The 21,048-nt window shown below is 51.0% G+C and overlaps 1 protein-coding gene across 2 annotated transcripts; it reads right to left on the reverse strand.

Annotated features, from left to right (window-relative positions):
• Positions 1 to 1,586: 1,586 nt before the first annotated feature.
• Positions 1,587 to 17,801, reverse strand: GUSB (glucuronidase beta). Of its 2 annotated transcripts, XM_049905089.1 has the most exons (12): positions 17,532 to 17,801; positions 15,527 to 15,712; positions 15,136 to 15,317; positions 14,855 to 14,997; positions 14,151 to 14,338; positions 13,184 to 13,336; positions 12,774 to 12,952; positions 12,548 to 12,694; positions 10,741 to 10,825; positions 8,478 to 8,654; positions 6,753 to 6,888; positions 1,592 to 4,571 (listed from the first exon to the last, which is right to left on the reverse strand). In XM_049905089.1, exons 1-12 carry the CDS (start codon positions 17,739 to 17,741, stop codon positions 4,402 to 4,404), a joined length of 1,956 nt encoding a protein of 651 aa, XP_049761046.1. In that variant the 5' UTR covers positions 17,742 to 17,801; the 3' UTR covers positions 1,592 to 4,401. The 2 variants fall into 2 exon arrangements, with proteins under 2 accessions (XP_049761048.1, XP_049761046.1); XM_049905091.1 differs by lacking the exons at positions 14,855 to 14,997; positions 15,136 to 15,317; positions 17,532 to 17,801 and having other exon boundaries at positions 1,587 to 4,571; positions 15,527 to 15,593.
• Positions 17,802 to 21,048: the final 3,247 nt, after the last annotated feature.

Genomic DNA, 21,048 nt, shown 5'->3' on the forward strand with positions numbered 1-21,048 from the left:
ACATCGGGGGCAGCACTCGACGACCTCCTTGTAGCCCAATTGCAGATGGCTTTTCATCCTATTTGGTGTCAGTCAGCAGAGTACAGTTAAAGCTTGTCTTGATGTCCCATTCTTACAAAGTCTTCAACTTTCACGTGAGAAAATGTAAAAACGTTCAGCCAAGACCCTTCGAGTTTTTCCTTTGCTTTCCTAAGCCGTGGGGAAAACACCACTGTTTCAGTTATATACAAATTGTTTTTGCCACATTCCTGGGACCCAGTAGAATTAATATCTTTTTTTCTTATTCTCACTGAGAGGTGAACACACGCTGCCTGAAATCCCAGCACTGCAGCTGGGCGCTAAGTTCTTGGTATTTTTTGCCCTGGAAGATGTTCAGCGCCGCCCCCCTCCGCCCCCGCCACACCTTCTCTCTCACCCCAGAAAGCATGGCGAGGGGGAAACACCATGTTTTAAAATTTGAGGGTTGTTATAAGACTATCTGAGAACAAATACTTAAACACTGCAACATTACTAGCCACCAATTCTGAAGGATTAGGGGAAAAAGTTTTTAGCAGTAATTCCATGCTTCATTGGGGTTTTTGAAGTGATTTGCAACAAATGAACCCTTATTTGTTGGTCATAATGTCATTTAAAGAAGGAAAAATGGTTCAGTGGTAAATTGTAGGGAATCTAGGTGGCTTCTGGAAGATTTCACTTGGTTTCTCGTTGTAGATAGTTGCTGTCAGTGAGGGTAACCTGGTGAGAAAACTCAGGTTTAACTAGCCATGTGCCAGGAACTTGGTACATGCATCTCCTTAGATCCATTACTTGGAAAGAGTGTTGCAAGCACTGACGATTTTCATGCAAGAGACAGAAACTTGTCATTTGGTACCAGGGATCTCTGGACCTACTGGGTAGGACATAGGACCAAGGCTACAGCAAAATTAAAACGATCTCTTGGCTTTGGTTTGCTTGTTTTTCATTTATATTTATTTTTAAAAGACTATCAGCAAAAACGCAGTGTTACCTTCAGCAGTGATTTCATAACTTGGATTGGTACCACTGCTGGACATCAGTGAATACTGACAGGAAATGGAGCCCTGAAAATCAGCATTAGACAAATGCCACCAATGAAATCCATTATCATCTGGGGGAGCCGTACCTAATAGGCAACTCTCGTCCCCATGTATTTGGTCCCAACAGGCAAGTGTTGGTGAAATGTTTCAATGTAGGCCTTTAAAAAAAAAAAAAAAAAACACTAATTTGTGAGAAATACCCTTCAGTAAAACAAAAAGGGGTGCAGGTGGGACTCCAGACTGCTCCAGGTTAAACATTTTTTGACAAATTGGCCCAGAAAAGGTGAACTGTTTTGTTACTGTAAAACTGTAATATTTAGCATGGCCTAAATATTAGGGGTTTGATCTGTATAGTATGTTCCATCAAAGATATTTATTACTAGTGCTTTAGGCTCCGGAGTAAGCATTCATCGAGAGTGGGGTTCACTGGGCAGATTCCCCCTTTAATACAGATATTCTTCATCAGAGATTTAGGACACAGTTTTGCTAACTAGTAAATAAAAACCAATGTAAATATGTAAGAATGTTTATTTGTTGCACATAACTTTTTGGTATAAAATAAACGTAGCCGTTACCTGTGGGAGTCGTGCCTCCATCCTTGTTACGCTGTGGTGTGCGTTTCAAACCGGAAGTGGAAATGAACTCGGTCTTTTCAGACGCAAGAAGTTGATATGGAAACCTCATTTCTACAGGTATACCAGGCTAATTCTTCTTCTCGTAAATTATAGGTCACTTAGGTTTTTTGAGATTCTAGTTGGTGGAATTCCTGTGGGTTGATTAGGGATGTGGTTGTCCAGAATTCGTGCAGAAAGTGTTACCGCCTACAGTCTGCCCGCAGGTAAAAACCCAAGCCCGGGACCGTCGAGTCGACTCGGACTCCTGGCGACCCCACAGGCTTTCCAAGGCTGTGAGGCTACATGGGGGCAGACTGCCGCATCTTTCGCCCGCAGAGCCACTGGTGGTTTCGAACCACTGCCTTTCACTTAGCAGCTGAGTGCTTTAACTGCTGCACCACCATCAGGGCTCCTGGTAAGCACAAAGACTATGTTATCAGCTGCTTTTCTGCTTTTCAATTCATAGCTTTACTTCAGCTCAACTTCAATATTCCACTACTGTCAGAGTCCTCGAAAAAGGTAACATCTGCAAGAAAAATCAATGTGAAGAACAGCTTTGCCACACCTTATCCTGTGCTACAACCTTAGGACCCAGGAATGGGGCCGTTGCTCTGATTTGTAACATACAGCTGTACCTGTTACATTTAATTTTTAAACTGTTGTTAACTAAGACCCAAAACTAAACCCTTTACGGTCAGTTCCGACTCAGCAACCCTACAGGACAGAGTGGAACTGCCCCACAGAGCTTCCAAGGAACTGCCGACGTTTTGGTTAGCAGCTGTAGCTCTTAACCACTATGCCACAAGGCAGAGTCCTACATGTTGTTCTTTGACACTGAACTAGATCACAAAACTTGATTCCTTCAAGGAACTTAAGGGTTCAGTGGCGACAACAAATACGGAATTCCCAGAATTCCTTATTATTTGAACCGACTGCACTCTCGTTTTTAAAAGCAGCTGGTGCAGTGGTGAAAACACTGGTGGCCTAGTGGCTAAGTGCTACAGCTGCTAACCAAAAGGTCAGCAGTTTGAATCCAGGCACTCCGTGGAAACTATACGGGACAGTTCCACTCTGTCCTATAGGGTTTCTGAGTCAATGACAACGGGTTTGGTGCAGTGGTTAAGTGCTTGGCTGCTAACCAAAAGGTCAGTGGTTTGAACCCACCAGCTGCTCTGCAGGAGAGAGATGTGGCAGTCTGCTTCCGTAAAGATTTACAGCCTTGGAAACCCTATGGGGCAGTTCTGCCGTGTCCTATAGGGTCAGTACGAGTCGGAATTGACTCAACGGCAACAGGTTTTTTGGTTTTTTTTTTATAGATGCCTCGTAAAACAGGCTATGTTATCTTTACCCTTCCATGGGGTGCAGAAAAGAAGACTAAAAGGCATGTTGGCTAGACACTGTCATCGCCACGGGAGACGGGAATCGAGGTGTTGTCAAGACTTACATGGGCTCATTGTGTTCCGTTTGATTGAAGACAAAAAGGGGTATTTTCTCAAAGCATTTAGCTTTCAACTGGGATTGATAAACGCTGAAACCTTAGCAATCATGCCCCCTCCCTTGCCTTCATGGAGCCCCTGGAAGAAGGAGGAAGAAACGCTTCCCTGAAGAAAGGCCGTCCTCAGGGAGAAGAGAACTGGAGCCACTCTAGAGGTGAAGGGCGTGGAGCACTTGTCTGCAGGCACAGCCCATGGGCAGCAGCTCTGGTCATCTTCCTTGGAGCCAAGTGTGACACTCGACAGGCTTTTACACTCACCCGTCCACTCCATCCAGACTAGACTGGTAAGAACAGTGCCCTGCAAGGACTGGTACCCTGAGACAGTCTTCCACTTTCACCTTTCTTATGCATGTCGTTTTAACTATGTGAACATAAACCAAAGAAGCCAAATCAGCTGCCGTCAGGTTGATGCTGACCCATGGTGACCTCACGTGTGTCAGGGTAGAACTGTACTCCCTGGGATTTTCAGTGGCTGATTTTTGGGAAGTAGGTTGCCAAGTCTTTCTTCCAAGGTGCCTCTGGGTGGATTCGCACCACCAACCTTTTGGTTAGCACCTGAGCACTTAACCAACTGCATAACCCAGAAACTCCCACATATACGTTATTAGTTGCCATCAAGTTCATCCTGACTGATGGCAACCCCGTGGTTATACACCTTATTAATTACTCCCACATAGTATCGCTTCTCAAAGTTGTTAGCGCACGTGGGACTTGGGCCCGTCAGTGGTGTTTAATGGAGGCTCCGACAGTCTTTGACCCTCACATGGTTGAGCTGGCTTAGTCTGGTGAGTGAGCATGGTGATACCACGACTGTGGGGCCACCCTTTGACAGCACACGCTGTAACCACAACTCAGAATGTGCTGCGGGCCCTGAAGCGGCGCCTCTCGACAGTCAGCACAGTTAGGGCTGTGAAACCGCCTGATACATGAAAATGATTTCACATGCTTTTCGGCAGCATATGGGTGGTCACCGTTAAGCCAACTCTTTACACTAGAAAAACCTTTATTTTCACTTCTCACTTTCCCTTCTAGCGGATTAGCACAAAGCCCAGGCCCGAAAGTTCCCAGCGCCAGCTGTGCACGTCCAGGAGGCATGGCTCTGAGTGTGGAAGTCGCCCCTTACAGGGCAGAGGCTCGGCGTGTGGAAGCTGCCCGTTACCGGGGAGGAGGGCACTGACGGGTAGAGCCCGCGGGTTGGGCCATGTAGAGGCTAGGCCATACGCAGGTAGTTGTTGCTTTACAGCGTAAACAGGCTGTTTCCCAGGCACTGTGCCTTCACTGCTGAAGGGTGATGCGTGGTTTCGTTGGCGATTTTCCAGTATCTCTCTCGCAAAACAAATGCTGCACCTTTGGGTTGTCTCTGGCGAGTGAAAATCCCCTTTTTGTTCCCCAGTACTCTCTGCGGTGCTGAAAACAAGCAAAAAGTCTTTCAGGTGACTTCTGACGGGCCAAGTCGGAAGCAGGTTGGGCATTATATAGAAAGGTTCGCTAATAGGTCAGGGTACTGGGTTCGAAGGGGTATTGGAAATGACAACTTACAGGCTAAATACTTAAGTACCACCGTTCCCCCCCCCCAGCCCCTCAGCTCCTTGGCATGTTAATTTCTAGTCTGTTAGGGGAAAAAAGTCTGAAATAGTTTATCTTTTACAACATTATGGGTACCCCACTGCCTAGTCACTGGAAGGGACCTGGGACAAGGAGTTTTCCCTCAGAAAGAATCAGGCCCTTCTTACGCTGAATGTACGCCCTTATGGTGGTGCTGGTGGTTGTTAGCCGCCATTGAGCAGATTCCGACCCATGGCAACGCCGTGTGCAGAGCAGAACTGCTCCACAGGGCTTTCAAGGCTCTGGCCTCTCAAAAGCAGATCGCCAGAACTGCCCTCCATGGCGTGTCTGGGTGGGCTCAAACGCCAACCTTTCGGCTAGTAGTTGAGCGCCTAACCGCTTGCCGCCAGGGACTCCTGACTTGGGCCTTTCTGAAGAGATGAGTGCTAGTGGAAGCTAGAGTCCTGGTCAGTCAGAGCTGCCCACTTGAGATCTACTCGTGGGTTTCTAAGTCCTCACAGGCAGACTTCCAGCTTGGCTCCCACCACTGGCGGGTGGTTGGCCAGATCTCAAGCTGGGAACAAAGCAGAGCTGGCATCGGCCTTCAGGGCTGCACTCTCAACACACCTGCTCCACCTCCAAATGAGCTCAACAGCTTCTGTTAAATGGCAAGTAAGAGCTTTCCCAGTGAATGTTCACATCATCATTTCGTCCACGAAAAGCAAATGCCAGGTGCTGTGCCAAGCACTTCAGCAAATGGCATCTTTCCACTGGCCTGCAAGGTGGTAGTATTATCCCCACCCTGCAGGTATACGAGGAGGTTGGGTAACTTGCCTAAGGTCACACAGCACATCTCTCACTACGCAAAGCCAGAGCACTTACCATGAACCCAGATTCCCATCAGGGTTACTTCCAGAAGCCATTAATATTTGCCAAGCATAGTTGAGGTTCGTGTTCTCATTCGGTTTGCTCTTTACCCCTTCCTCACCTCATCTTGTTCATTGCTTCCTTTATCCCCTATCTGTCCGAATTTTCAATTGAACTTTAACCTTTCAAAGACCTGTCTTTCCCTACCTCCCCAAATGGCCATCCTACCTTATGGTACGTCAGGAAATCGAAGGGTGTAGAAGGAAGTGAGGAACGTTCACTTACAACTTAACTGAAGTAGCCCTCCACTGTCCCCACTTGAGAAAGAGTATCACTCTTATTCCCTTTGAAGACTTAAACACTCCCACATTCAAAGCACGTGAGAGCTTACCTATATTTGGGGAACATACCTTTTACAAGTGAATAATATAAAACAGACTGAAATATCTTCAGTCTGTCAGGTTTCGTACACTACTCTGTATTGTGACCACCATTTTATGGTCTATTTCTCCGTATTTAATCCTTAACAGTTATACCCAACTGTCAGGCCCCTGGAAATTCACTTTTGAACGTGGCTGTCACTGTTAACTTCCACATGATTAATCTTCATGGAATAATGGGCGAATCCCAAAAGTAAATACAATTCAAGGTCTAGGTTTTGCTCAGTAAAAAAAACAAACAAAAAACAGTTGCCATTGAGTCAATTCAGACTCGTGGCAACCCCACGTGTTCCACGGGGTTTTCAACGGCTTTGACCTTTCAGAAGTAGATTACCAGGACTTTCTCCCAAGGTGCTCTGGGTGGATGTGAACCCCTAGCCTTTCAGTTAGTAGCTGAGCGCCCAACCGTTCATGCTACCCAGGGATTCCTAGGTTTTCCTCATACTGCCGTGAAAGGGACAAAGACAAGTTAGCCATTTTTGCCTCATAATACGAAACTCTCCCGTTTACTTTTTTTTTTTAATCATAAGATGACTTGGGAAGTATGTGAGTGATTGCTTTGTAGCTGGAAAACCTCAACTTACTTTTCCTAGGGAATTCTCTATGCAGACTACATTGAATAGACCAGCTTTCCCCCATCTTGTCCCCAGTGTTCCTATAACCAAATGCCCTGAATTGAAAGGCCAACCTGAAAAAATCAGCAATGGCCCTTCCCATAAACCAAACCGCCACTTACTCTGGTCGGTCATGAAGTCGGCAAAGTTCCAGATAAGCTCGCCGACCACGTACTCTCTGCGTTTCTGATCCAGAACCAGATGGTACTGCTCCAGCAGACCTCTCTGGTACTCTTCGCTGAACATAAGAGGCGGATCCTGGAATTCAAGGCAGAGAGAGAACCTGAGAGGCAGAACTGGCAGAGCTGTAAACATCCGATGAAATAAAGCTCCACTTGACGATGACCGAAATCTGTCCTCATGGTGGGCCGTGGAGACCACAGGGCCCACTGAGGCTGGTGTAGGCGTGTAGCCAGGGTATGACAGTGCTCCGCGCAGCTTGGGAAAGAGACTTTTGTAAAACCTTCCTCAGCAAATGCTTTATTTATAAACAGAATTCTGATATTTGCTTTGTCTTCTTTTTCTATCTCTACCCACCAGTGCAGTCTTAAAGGTGAACTACGCTGAAAGTAAAGAGATGTCACTGCCTCAGGTTTTAAGCAGCTGTCAGAACATAACTGGAGAACTTGTGTGACTCAGAGTTTCCTCACCTACAATTCATCTGTAGCCAGTTTGGGTAAGCAGCTGTTTAGCACATTCATCCATTTGACAAATAACTAGTATCTGTCAATATGACTGGAAGCAAGAAGCATTAACAGTTGAGCGCTCATGTGCTAACCAAAGGTTGGCAGTACCAACCCACCAAGCAGCTCTACGGGAGAAAGACCTAGCGATCTGCTTCCGTAAAGATTACAGCCTAGAAAACCCTCCAGGGCAGTTCTACTCTCTGCTGCATGGGGTCACTATGAGTTAGAATCGACTTGACGGTACCTCACAACAACAATGGGACAGGCATTGCAGATAAAGTGATACATAAGTAAGTGTCCCTTACAATCTAGCAAGGAAGGCACCAGTCTTAAGCGTAATGATGGTGAAACCAGGACAGTGTGAAGGAACTCAGGGATGTCCGTTGTTAGTTTCTGTTCAGTCAACGACGCTGACTCATGGCGATCTTATGTATAATGGAGTGAAACGTCCTGTCATGGAGCCAATGGTCTGTCTGGTCAAGGAGTGAACCACAGAGATGATTACAGTGCACAGTGAGACCTAAGATGGAGAACGGTCACAGCTGCTGTGGGGGCCGAGCAGTGGGAGCAGTTCCCTCCACCTGGGGCAGGTGGTGTAAACCTCCCCAGGAGGGGACACTGAAGCTGAGACTTGAGCACTGCACAGGCGTCTGTCAGTTGGTGATCGTGGTGCTGACACGGGCACCCCAGGAGAAGGAGCCTAAGCAAAAGCAGGAGCAGTAAAGAAGCACCATGAAAACAAACCAGTGCCTTGGCGTAAAGGCGGAGAAGACCTGAACCTGGGAGAGGACAGAGAGCTGAGGCCATGAGTGCTACGACCAGGAAGTGGGTCGGGGACTCCGCCCCGTGGGCTAGGGGACGCCACTGTTGGGGTTCCCCAGGTTTAGGTTTGTTAGGGAAGACCACTTGGGGCGCTGCTGGGAAACTGTCAGGACACGAGACCAATAGGGAAGCTGCATCTTAGGCCCAAGTCAGCGAGGCAGAGGCTAGCCCCTGCCACAGGCCGAGGGGAGCCGGGGTACGGCAAAGCAGACATCAGTACAATCTTGTGGCTGAGCGGAAGTGAGGGCCAGGGATGACGCACGTTTGTCACTCAGACAGATGAGCGACATACATCACTGCCTAGACAGTGAAACAAGGAGAAAGTCCTAGACCACTCACCTGGTGAAGCCCCGCAATCGTCTCGGCTCCATATTCGCTCTGAATGATGGGCTTCTGGTAGGTGCTGTACCACTTCTCAAACTGGGTGGCTAGCTGCAGCGGAATCACCTCCAAGTGCCCGTAGTCGTGATACCAGGAATAGTAACTGTTCACACAGATCACATCCACATAGGGAGCCTAGGACAGAGCGTAAAAGCGCACTGACTAACCGAAGGCTGTACAGCAGCCGAGCACTCAGATGTAGAAGACCCTAGAGTCATCCCGCCCACCGTGTGGGAAATTTATCAACAACTGGTCTGAGCAGAGCAGATCTACGATTCTGGGCTGAGGCCCTGGGCAGGCTGCCAGTGACAGACAGTGCTCAGCACAAGTCCAAGGCCCTGTTCCCACTGGACTTTGCTCCTCTCTGGGTGGTGTCTCCCTCACCTGGCCCTGGAAAAACATTCCCAACAGAAGGTGAGTGCAGATTTTTTCCAGAGAACCTTGCTTCACCGTGCAGGACCTGAGCTAGTGGTGCAGGCTGTACGGTGACCAGAGAGGGTCCCCTCCAGGTGGGAATGAGGATGACAGGCTAGAGGCTCAACAATGCGGTGCAGGGCTGAGCCACAAAGGCTCCGTGTCCACTTGTCTCATCTCTAATGTCACGCAAACTCACTTCTAATAAAAACACTGATCTCCAAACTTGCATTGGACTGATGTGGCCTTTCCCAAGTGACCCGAGCCTCTCCTCCAAATGGTGGTCAAATTCAGGGGCAAGGGAAAGCTGGCGAGGGTCTTTTCGGTGGATGTGTTAGAGAAGGACCACAGATTGCACCAATGAGCCTGGTGATCTGAGGAGGCCAGGCCAAGTGATGCCCAGAAAAAGGCTGTGGAGCAGGCAGATGTGCCTCCGGCTCTGAGAACCTGCAAGTCCACCTGGTGCCACCTCGGGGTTTGATGCGGCTTTAAAGGGGGTGGGGCAGTTCTGCTCCATAACACGTGGGGTCGCCATGAGTCAGAATCGAGTCAGTGGCAACAAGTTTTTTTTTTTGGGGGGGGGGGTCCTTGAGGAACAGCCAGGGAGAATCAGGGCCAATAAACCTTTCTCCATGTGTGCTAAAATGACAGTACGCCCGATTTGCATCTGTTTGTTACCCAGTTTTTTCACCAGCTCTCTCTAGGTGGTTTCTCTTCCTACGCACACCCCCCCTAGTGCTTCCCTGCAGTTCTCCAGTGAAGGAGACTTTTCTTGCTCCCATTTTACAGCGTCAGAGCAATTCAACACGAAGCTGCCACAGGCTGTGTCCCCAGGCCAGCGAGCCGGGATTTATGAGGATGGACAGGGCAAGGAGAGATGAGGGGCCACGAGGGCAGAGGGAAGGGCCGGGCTGGAGCCAGTTCTGCCACCAGCCAGCAGTGTGGACTGATCACTTCAACTCTCAATCTGCAGGGCGGGTCTCCTCCGTGGTTCCCAAAGCTGGTTGGTCATCAGAATCATTGTGGAGCTTTCCCCACTGCTCTGGATTGAATTGTATCCCCTCCAAAATAGGTGTTGGAATCCTAACCCCTATGCCTATTTGTTACGTTAATGAGGCCACATCAGGGTAACTCTCGTGTTAAACCTAATGACTTCTGAGATTAAAAAAGACCAGATTAGACACAGGAAAAAGCAAGGAGAAACAGGTGAAGACAGATGCCATGTGGAGATCGCCAAGGAATCGAGGAACAGGAGCTGGAAGAGACAAGGATCCTCCCCCAGAGCTGGCGCTCTGAATCGGGACTTCTAGCATCCTAAACTGTAAGAAAATGAATTTCTGTTCTTTAAAACCACCCACTTGTGGCATTTGTTACAGTAGCACTAAGAAACTAAGATCCCCACCCTTAACTTTCTAATTTGGAATCTCTGAATCCAAAGATCTACACTTCCAGAAAGTTCCCTTAGTGGTTCTGAGGATGGGCCAGGTCTAAACAAGAAACACTGGCTGGTGAAACGGAAGCTCCCTTACGCCTCTGACGTGTCACGAGTGTATCAAATCTAGGTGCGTAAAACGCTGAGTCTAAGCTGGGAACTAATGAAATCTCCCTATGCCCAGCCTCTTGCAACTTAGAAGCCACACTGTGTAGCAAAGAGTTGAGTAACCAGAGTCAACCTAAAGACTGTCTGTGGGTGACGGTTGGACATTGGCTGTTCATGGCTCTTTCCAGCAATTTTACCAAGTGTTAGGACAGGACTGGGGAACAGGCAAGTGAGAAGAGGAGAAGCATGTGGAGACCCCAGGCTCACCCCGAGGTCAACAGCATAGCTGGAGCTGGTCACGTAGGTCACGGGCCGGGAGGGGTCCAAGGCCTTGGTGTGGGCAATCAGCGTCCTGTCCACAGAGGGCAGAAGACACAGGGGACACAAGGTCCGTCAGTCTGGGAAGGGCACTTGGACACCCATGTCCTATCATCTCCCATCCATCCTTCCCAGCCAAGACCATGACCACAACCACGACTTACACCAAGACCACTGCTTTCCTCCCTGTGTTGACGGACAGGTTAACAAACACATCCCTTCAGACCCATCTCATGGCCCCTTGACATATTCTCTCTCCCTCACTGAGTCCCAAGTGACCAGAGGACAGGCTACCCTCACAAGGGCAAGCAGGGTATGTGAGCTGATGTCCATGGGCTGGACGCTGACAAAAAGTAGCTTCTGCACCCCTCAAAAAGCTCTTGAAAACAAAAATGGATGGGGTGTGGATTAGGATGGGAGATTTATTAATCTATCAATAATTACAAAGTACCTAGTAAGGCAGACCAGGAAGAAAGATTTGGTGATCTACTTCTAAAAACCAGCCAATGAAAACCCTACGGATCACAACAACATTCTCTGATACAGTGCTGGAAGATGAGCCTCCTACACTGGAAGGCACTCAAAATACACAGTGGCCTCAAATGTACCAACGATCATGAAAATGGCGGAGGGACCAGGCAACATTTCATTCTGTGTACAGGGGGTCACCAAGAGTCAGAGTCGACTCGATGGCAACGAACAATAACAACCTGCTCTGAGCCAGGCATCGTATCCAGTAGTGACTTAAACAGGTAAGACCAGAGGTTCAGGAAGCCGCAGTAGGAGAAACACACACAGAAAAATGTTACAATTAAGGTTATAAATTGTAGTGAGAATTACTGAAGAGGAAGTGCAGGGCTCTATAACACGGTAATTGGAGTCACTCAGACTGGAGAGTTAGGGACCGCCACTCTAAAGACACAGCATTTATGCTGAGACTGAAGAATAAGCTGAGTTAACCCAGGAGGAATGGAGAGAAGAGGCTTCCCAGCAGAGGGACCAGTCCGTGGCCAAGCTCTGTCTCAGGGAGGACACGTCGGAGTCCTCTGGGGTGCAGGTCACCCTCATTGGTTGTTTAAGCCTATTTTCCTCTTCTCTTTCTTCATGGCTGCTTTTCTTTACCCCCTCCCCCCACTATCGCACTTCTCATTTGAAGGCTGTGGTTTCTGGGCCACATAACAGCTCTCCCCTGCCCTCAAGTTCTAGGGCCACACTCTGAAACTGCCCATGGCCTGTGTGTTGGCTGGGAAGCGCCAAAGCTTTGTTCAGGCTGAGCTGGCCTACTCCAGCCTGGAGAGTTCTACCTTTCTACCTGGACCCTGCCACTCCATTCTCTCTGTCCCACAGAACGGGCTCTTCTCTTTCCACCCCACAAACAGGAACATGTGTAAAGCCTCTCTTCGGAGCCGTCTCTGGGTGAACTTGAACCTTCAACCTTTTGGTTAGAAGCCAAGCGTGTTAACTGTCAGCATCCCCCAGACTCCTGGGTGTAGTGGGCTCTGTTAACTCTGGCTTTCACTGCAGGTGTGAAAGGGGGGACACTGGGTCCCGTGGAGTTGAAAACCACAATTCAGGTGGGTCAATACTTGAACCCTGGACTCACCAGGTCTGGATGCACCCTCAAGTCTGGGCTGGGAGGGGACGCTGGTTCTCACCCAGCACACGCCACCCCAGGGCCGACCTCAGCTCTCCGGTGGCTGTCAGCTCCCCCGTGGCTGCCCCCCTGACCTAGCCTGGGGGCAGGCTAGGCACTCACTTGAAGTAGTAACCAGCAGGCTTCAGGAAGGAAGCGGGCTCGTTGGCCACAGACCACATCACAACGGCCGGGTGGTTCTTGTCCCTGCGCACCAGCTCCTCCATCACCTCCAGGTGGTGGTGCAAAGACACGTTGCCAAAGCTCTCGCTGTGGGGCAGGGGGAAGGGAGTGCATGTCACTGCCCGCCAGGCTGGCCGGCTGCGCGTGCGGGGCAGCGGGCACTCACACCAGCACGATGCCCACACCGGGGCTCTCATCGATGACCACGATGCCGTAGCGATCACAGAGTTCCATCACCTCCTCCGCGTAGGGGTAGTGGCTGGTGCGGAAGGCGTTGGCGCCGAGCCAGCGGAGCAGGTTGAAGTCCTTCACCAGCAGCGGCCAGTCGAAGCCCTTCCCTCGGATCTGGGGGCAGCGGGACCCAGCAGAGTGGGTAGGGCATCCCTGAGAGGTCCTTCCCTCCAGAGCCAGGCCCTGGAGAATCGCCCCAGCAGCCCACCGCCCAGCCAAGCACAGGCCCCAGGATGGGGAGGTTCTGGGCAGCCTGCTGATCTGCTCTGAGCTGCCCTAACTGTTTCAGGGGCACGGGAGGGGTGAAGGGAATGGATAATGAGGTCCCTGGGGCCCCACACTCACATCGGCATCCTCGTGCTTGTTGACCCCGTGGAAATAGAATGGCTTCCCGTTGATGAGGAACTGGCTAGCTGTGACAGCCACAGTGCGAATCCCCACGGGCAGGGTATAGAAGTCAGCCACAGGCCCAGCTGCCGTCTCTGCAGCCAGCCGCACCTACGAGCCAGAGGGCTGGGCGTGAGGCACTCTGGGTGCTCTGAGCCCCACAAGCCCGCCCTCCAGCAGGAAGGACCCTCTCAATCCCATCAGCCCCCCTCCAGGACTGTAGGCAAATAGACACAGAAAGCAGAGGCTTCTGCCACTGGCAAGGGAGAGCCCCTTCCCTCACCCTGCCCCTGGGGTCTGCCTGTCAGAACTGTGGGCTCCCCACCGAGGGTTGAAAAAACTCAGGCTGGGAACACTGAAGAATCTAATTGTATATGGAAACAGCTGAAATGTCTCTCAACAGATGAATAAACAAAATATGGTACAATGGAGTATCAGCCATAAAGAGAAATGAAGCCTGATGCATGCCCCTACATGGGTGAACCTAGAAAACATCATGCTGAGTGAAACCAGTTAGTTGCAAAAGAACCAAGTCGGATGATCCCCCTTACAGGAAATAAACAAATATACAGAAACCAAGATTTTTAGTGGTGACGGTGGGGGGTGGGGGGTGAGGGGCGGGGAGAGGAAGCAAGACGGGCTTTTGCTATGAGTGCACGTTAACGGTGGTTGAATGATCTGGAGAAGGACAGAAAGGTTGCACAACTTGAAGAATGTACGCAATGTTACTGAATTGTACATTTAGAAAATACTGAATTAGCTAATGTTTTATACATTCATAATTAAAAACAAAAATCTAATTGTTTGGGAAGCTCAGATGACCTCCCTGCCCACCTGTCTGGGGCCTGGTGTTGAAGCCAGGGCAGGTGGAGGGGCAAATGGTCCTTTTAGCCGTGAACTCAACCAGAGCCCTAACTGCCATTACCTCCAGCGAGTACAGGTATGCAGGGTAGTTGTGCATCAGGTACGGCCACCAGAGGTGGGCGCTGGGCACCTGCAGCTGGCCCTGGGCCCCCATGCTGTGGGCCACGATTTGGCCTTCCGCATCCAGAAGGCGCACTTCCAGCTCGAAGTGTTTGCTACCCTGGACAGAAATCTGGTAATTCACCAGCCCTGTGGGAGACAGAGATCAGGGCTGAAGGAGGAACATGGCCTGGGTCATACAGATGGAGTACACCTCCCGCCACCACTCCACTGAGTTCCTGTGGGGCCCCAGACCCCAGTGAACCACAGTTTATTTCTGCAGCTGGGGAACATTCAGTGGGGGCGGCACAGTGGGGATGGGACGTGGGATTCCCAGACTGGGCTATGTGATTGCAGGCAAGACCCCACTTCTCGCTGGCCTTCAGTTTCCTTGAAAAATGGGGTCAGACTAAACGGGTGATTTCTGAAGCTTGTGCCCACTCAGACTCTGGATTTTAGCTTCGTAGGTGAAGGACTTGAGCGGTTATGAAGGTGGTGCCGGACCAGGCTATGTTGTACATGGGGTCACCACGAATCAGAGCCAACTCAACAGGAAGTAACAACAGGTGAGTGGGAACCTGTGAAGGTTACAGATGCTGGGAGAGCCTTGCTCCCCAGGGATCTCTGTGGGCCTGGCTGAGGACAGACCCTGCCAGGAGGCCTCACCAGTGTCTTGGTCCACGCCAGTGATGACGGTGATGTCATCGATGTAGGTGGTGGGCGTGGTGTAGAGAAGCACGGGCCGGTGTAGTCCAGCATAATTGAAGAAGTCAAAGTTTGTATCCTGGACAAAGTAGCCCTTGGGGTACCTAGCGTGGGAGGACAATGGCCGAGTCAGGCCTACCCTGGGTCCTTCAACCTCAGCTCTCTGCTTTGGCCACCCCGCCCCTATCAGGAAGGCCACTGGGCAGAGCGGGGCATGGGGGCACGGGCAGGGTGCTTCTCACTTGGAGGTGTCGTTCTTGTAGAGGATGGTGCCTGGCGGCAAGGTGTTGGGGGTGAGTGTGTTGTTGATGGCAATGGTGATTCGGCAGGCGTCCAGGGGGCCGGCCTGCACCAGCTTGCTGATGTCCACCTCAAACGGGAGGTGGCCCCCCTCGTGCTCTGCCACATGGACCCCATTCACCCACTGCAGACACGGGGAGACAGAGAGGGGCAGCAGGCCAGGGCGTGAGGAGGAAGCCCTGAGGTCTCATCCCCTCCCAACGCCCAGGGCGCAGACCCCACAGTGGGGCACAAGTGTACCCCCTAATCCCAGGAAACAGCTGTCAGGTGACAGCTGGAAGCCAGGCACCCCAAGGCAACGCCATGTCCCTCCCTGCTGCCTGCCACACTGACCACAATGGCATAGTAGTGGGCACTGCCAATCCTCAGAACCACTCTTGTGCCCAGGTCCTGGGTCCATCGCTGGGGCAGGGTGGCCTCCCGTTCGTACCACACCCAGCCGACGAAGCCACGCAGCCACCTGTCCTGGGTCACATCATTGAAGCTGGAGGGCACAGGCATGTCCAGGGTGGGGCCCAACTGGGGGAAAAAGAGCTAGAGTCAAGGCCAGGGGACTCGCCAAGGCCAACAGCTAGGAGTCTACTGTCAGGGCCGGGAGACCAGGAGGAGCTGGGTGACCAGATCTTCCACCAGCCCTGCTTGCAGGAAGAAGGCTGGACATGATGTGCTTTCCCTGACCTGGGGATCCCTGGCGGCCCTCCATCACCATCCTTTGCCAACAGCGCCCAGTGCCTTTTATGGAGCAACTGAATCCTCACAACTCCTCAAAGTACATAGTGAACACCTACAGCCCTGTCCTAGGTGCGGGGTATACAGCCGTTTAAAGGGCTACGCTGTTGCATACAGCCAAAGAAAAAAAAGTCAGGAAACAAATAACCAATCAGCACATGCCGTCAGGCGCTGATCAGCGATAGGAAGAAAAAAAGGCCAGGGCCCACTGGATACCACCTCAGCACATCCCTTTAACCTCCAAACCCTTGAATCCCTCAGGCAGAAGACAAGGCAGTAGATGGCAAAGAGGAAGCTCAGTGGTCCTCAAACTGCCAGCGGAAGAGCGTCCTTTAGACACTGAGTATGTGTATGTGTGTGTGCGTGTGTGAGAGAGACAGAAATGGTTCACTGTCTACCTGGGTAATCCCTGGGTAGTACAAATGGTTAACACGCTCAGCTGCTAACCGAAAGGCTGGAGGTTCGAGTCCTCGAAAGAAAGGCCTGGCAATCTACTTTTGAAAAACCAGCCACTAACAACCCAAGGAGCACAGTTCTACTCTGACACACATGAGGTCGCCATGAGTTGGAACTGACTCCAAAAGTGATTAACTGGGTACCTCTAGGATGTGACCTCCAGGAGGCAGGGACCTTCTCTGCCCTTCTCAGTGGTATACCCACAGCCTAATGCAGGTCCTGGTACATCACAGGACATCAATAAATATTTGGTGAATGGATAACTGGGTGCTGGGAGGTTAAATGCCAGGGTGGTGTGAGCCCGAGGGCTGGTGGGGACAGAAGTCCTCCCTCAGGGCAGATAGCACAAGGGCCAAGGATCTCCATGGAGAAGAGTGAGCCCAGGACCACAGCAAGCCTGAGGCAGGACGGACCTGCAGAGATTAGACCCTGACTAAGAGTCAGATGATTCCGGGGGGCCGCTTGGTGGAGGAAACTGTGAGTGGGGCACAGGCCTAGCACCCCACCCCCTCCTCCACTGCTGAATGGTGGCAGGCACAGTCAGAAAAAAAGAGGACCTGGGAGAGGCCAGTCCCAGAGGGCCTCACAGCCCACCCCACCCCCCTTCTCTGCCAGGGCCCCACCCAAGTCCGGAGAGGAGAGTTGGAGTGGGGGTCCCTAGCTGGATAGGTGGCAAATTCCGCCCTCTATCTGAACCTTGGCACCCAAGATCCTTCCTGCCAGAGCGGAGCTTGTCCCATCCCTCACCCCCTACCCTGGGTCTGTGTGCCGCTGGCACTTCTCTGGCTTGGCCGTCCCCCAGCCAGGGGTGGGCTGCAGCCGCACACACATCCTGTCCAGGACCGGGCCCCCTCTCATTTCCTCCTCTGCTCCGTTCTCACTCTCCAGAGCCCTCGCCTTCAAGCCTGCTCATCTTTCCACTTCCTCCTGGCCGGCGGCTCCCGAGCGCACAGAGGAAGGAGCTTGGGCGTGCTCGGCACCCCACTTCCACCACGTGGCTTCTAGCGCGCCCCTTCCCAGAACCCGGGTCCCCTGCCCGTATGGCCGGGGTGGGGTGCGGGCGTGTGCCCCGCCCCAGCTTGCCGGCCAGGCGGCCCTGCCCCGCTCGCCTCCCTTCCTGCGGAGATACTCCGCCTCTAGGCCAGGGTCTGACCTCCCGCAGCGGCCGCCTGTACCACTGCTGCTCGAAGCCCTGGCGCCGGCTCTCGGAGGAGTCCGCTCGGAAGCTCCAAAGGCCGCCGAGCTCCTTGCGCTCCCGCGACGGGCTCTCCCGGGGGTAGAGCATCCCGCCCTGCAGCGTCAGTCCGCAGCCCCAGAGCAGCGGGCCGAGGACGGCCACGGCCACCGCCGGCCTCCGCGCCATGGCTCCCGCGCTGCAGCTCCGCCGCTCGTTGCCCGGCTCTGCCCCACGCTGGGGCCCGGCCGCGCGGGAGCTGCGGTCACGTGATCCCGGGTCGCTCGGTCACGTGGCCCGGCCTGACGTCTCGCCCGCCATTTTGGTTGAGGGCGAATGCCAGGCCTAGATGAGCCGGCGAGACCCGAGCCCCGAGGCACGTGCTCGCTCCTGCCAGACTGAGGGCTGAGGCCCAGGCGTACCCAGCTGGGAGTCTGCGGTTAGGCATTTGGGAATTGCCACTCCCAGCCCCGGTCCAGATGGGCAGAGGCCCGGGCCCGCCTTTCCGCCCTGAGACCCGGGCTCTGCGCCAGCCTGCCCCGCCTGTGCCGCACTGTCAATCCAAGGGCTGTGCAGCCCAGCTGGTGCCTCGGGCCAAAAGAGAGCCCGGTGAAATCCCTCACAGCGAAGGCCTGGTTACCGACGTTTCAACTGGGAGGCTGGTCTCAAACACTTCCACCAACTCTGCTGGGCACTGGACAGGATCAGGTGAAGGCCCTGTGGTGCCTAGTGGAGGCCGCCCCTCAGGGATGCCTGCTCCAGGGGCAGCAACCTGGCCTGGGCACAATGGTTCAAAAAATTACCCGATCTCTTTTTTTGTTCGCCGAAGGAACCTCCTACTGAAAATGGAGTCCCCCAGGTTAGTAGAAGTAAATCTAATGCATCAGAACCTAGTTACTGGAGTGCCTGAGTAGTGCAAAGGATTAATGTGCTCAGTTGCTAACCGAAAGGCTGGAGGTTCAATCCACCAAGAGGCACCTCAAAGCAAAGGACTGGTGATCGATCTACTTGCAAAAAATCGGCCACTGAAAACCCTATGGAGCAAGATTCTACTGTGAACACATGGGGTCACCATCAGTTGGCGTCGACTGGACAGCAGCTGATTTACTGGTAGATTAGGAACTCAAAAGGCTTGCAGGTCTAAAAGCTTGCAGGCGGCTATCTAAGATACATCTGTTGGTGCCTTCCTGTGTGGAGCAAAGGAGAATGAAGAAAACCAAAAACACAAGGAAAATACTAGCCCAAAGGACTAAAAGACCACATGAGCCACAGCCTCCACCAGCCTGAGCCCAGAGGAGCTAGATGGTACCCGGCTACCACCACTGACGGCACTGACAGGGATCACAACGGAGAGTCCTGGATATGAAACAGAACCCCCACAGTGCTGTATTAAAAATCATGTTTTCTTTGCTGGCTTCCTCCCCTTCAGTGTAGTATTGAAAAACCCTGTTTCCTTGCTGGGCTTCCTCCCCCTGCTTACCTGCCCCCGCCCAGCTTTGCACTTGAATCCTGCCTTTGCTTGATGGTTACATGAAACACCATTGTGCCTGTGTAGTATGATGAAGAACGTTGCTGATGTAACTTGTATGACCTCCTTATTTGTCAACCCCTTTAAAGGTAACCTGCCAGCCCACTCTTGGCAGCAGCAGCTCCGACTGACTCCTTTCCTTGTACAACGAAGTAAAGGTGCATTTCCTGTTCTCCCACCTCAGTCTCTCGTTTATTGGCCAATACAAGTCACGGCCAGCAAGAACCTGGGGTTTCCACCCAGTAGCAGGCAGAGTGGGAGGAAAATGTAGAACAAAATTAAAATTCTTGAAAAAAGACTGGTCTGACAGAGACTGGAGGAACCCCAGAGACTATGGCCCCCCGAACACTCCGCTAACTCAGAACTGAAACCACCCTTGGAGCCTACTTCTCAGGCAAAGATTAGACAGGCCTATAAAATGAACAGTAACACGTGGGGAACGTGCTTCTTATTTCAATCAAATACAGGAGACCAAATGGGCAACTCTTGCCCCAAAGTGATACGAGAAGGCAGGAAGAGACAGGAACTGGATGAATGGAAGCAGGGAACGCCAGGTGCAAAGTGGGAGTGTGTTGTCACATCGTGGGAATTGCAGCCAATGTCACAAAACAATACACGTGTACATTTTTGAGTGAGAAACTAACTTGAGCTGGAAACTTTCACCAAAAGCACAATAAAGCTAAAAAATAAATAAAGGCTTTTCCCCAAATGCTTGCAATATAAAAATAAGGGAAAAAAAAGTAGAATACAAAAGTAGATATAGTATGATCTCAAGATTGTTAAAATTTTATCTACACAGATACATAGATACTGTCAGAAATAAAATTTTCATTAATAAGTAAATTAGTGTTAACTGGGTTTGTTGAGTGAGAAACTGTGAGCAGGAAACACCCCAAACTGAAAATGGTGAGGGGCTTGAGTTTACACAGGTATAATAATAAATGCCCTTTTAAAACTTAGATTAGTATCTTGCCCTTTGTTTTGATTGGTTACTAACATTTAGTTTTCTTTTTGTTTTGGTCACTGAATGCTAAGCTGACTTACCTTGATTGGATGAATGTTGCTGACTCATTCTGACAGGGAAAACTTGCCTAAGTTCTGATTCTTTATAAAGTTCTTGCTTCTTGTAGGTAAATGATCTTATGGCTGATTATTGGTTAGCTGTTAGCTGAGGGAAGCCATTTTAACTCCTGGCTCTATAACAGTTTTTTATAGTCTTGATCAGTGATCTAGGGCAGAAGCTGTCCACTTTGTGACATCATCCACCTGAGCCACTGCCTGGGAACTGCTGCCTACTTTCAATGAGCTTCTACTTCTGGGATACAATGATCTTGAGTGAGTTTAAATTTTCGTTCCATTAAAGGCTCACATGACCAAGTCTGAGAAGGGGCTCTTTTTAGTTGGGAGACATGCACCCAGGGATCTACCCTGTTGAGTTTCGCTGCCATGTGAGTGGTGCCCAAGACTTGGAATGGTCCTTTCCAGTGGGATTCTAGGGTTGGGTTTTGGTTTTGTTTGTCTGTGTAAGGTATATATCCCAAATGCATGGGACATTCTGTCATAATTTCATAAGGTGATAGCCAATGTTTTCCTGATGGGGTAGATCCAATAGCCATGAATACCGAAGAAAGTACTTTGGCCACGGTGGTTTTACAAATTCGGACAACTTGGACAACTTGAATTTTAAGGTTCCGTTTGCTCTCTCTACTTTGCCAGATGACTGGATTATAGGGACAATATAGATGTTGCCAAATTGGCATAACATGGCAGATTTCTTTGATAATTGTTCCCGTGAAATGTACTCCTCTATCACTGGAGAATTTAGAAAGCGCCCTCCAAAGAGGAAAGACTAACAATTTTTTTTAATTAATTTTTATTGTGCTTTAAGTGAAAGTTTACAAATCAGGTCAGTCGCTCATACAAAAATTTACATACACCTTGCTATACACTCCTAATTGCTCTCCCCCT

The sequence above is a fragment of the Elephas maximus genome, chromosome 12 (genome assembly GCF_024166365.1).
Source record: "Elephas maximus indicus isolate mEleMax1 chromosome 12, mEleMax1 primary haplotype, whole genome shotgun sequence".
In the NCBI taxonomy this organism is placed as follows: domain Eukaryota; kingdom Metazoa; phylum Chordata; class Mammalia; order Proboscidea; family Elephantidae; genus Elephas; species Elephas maximus.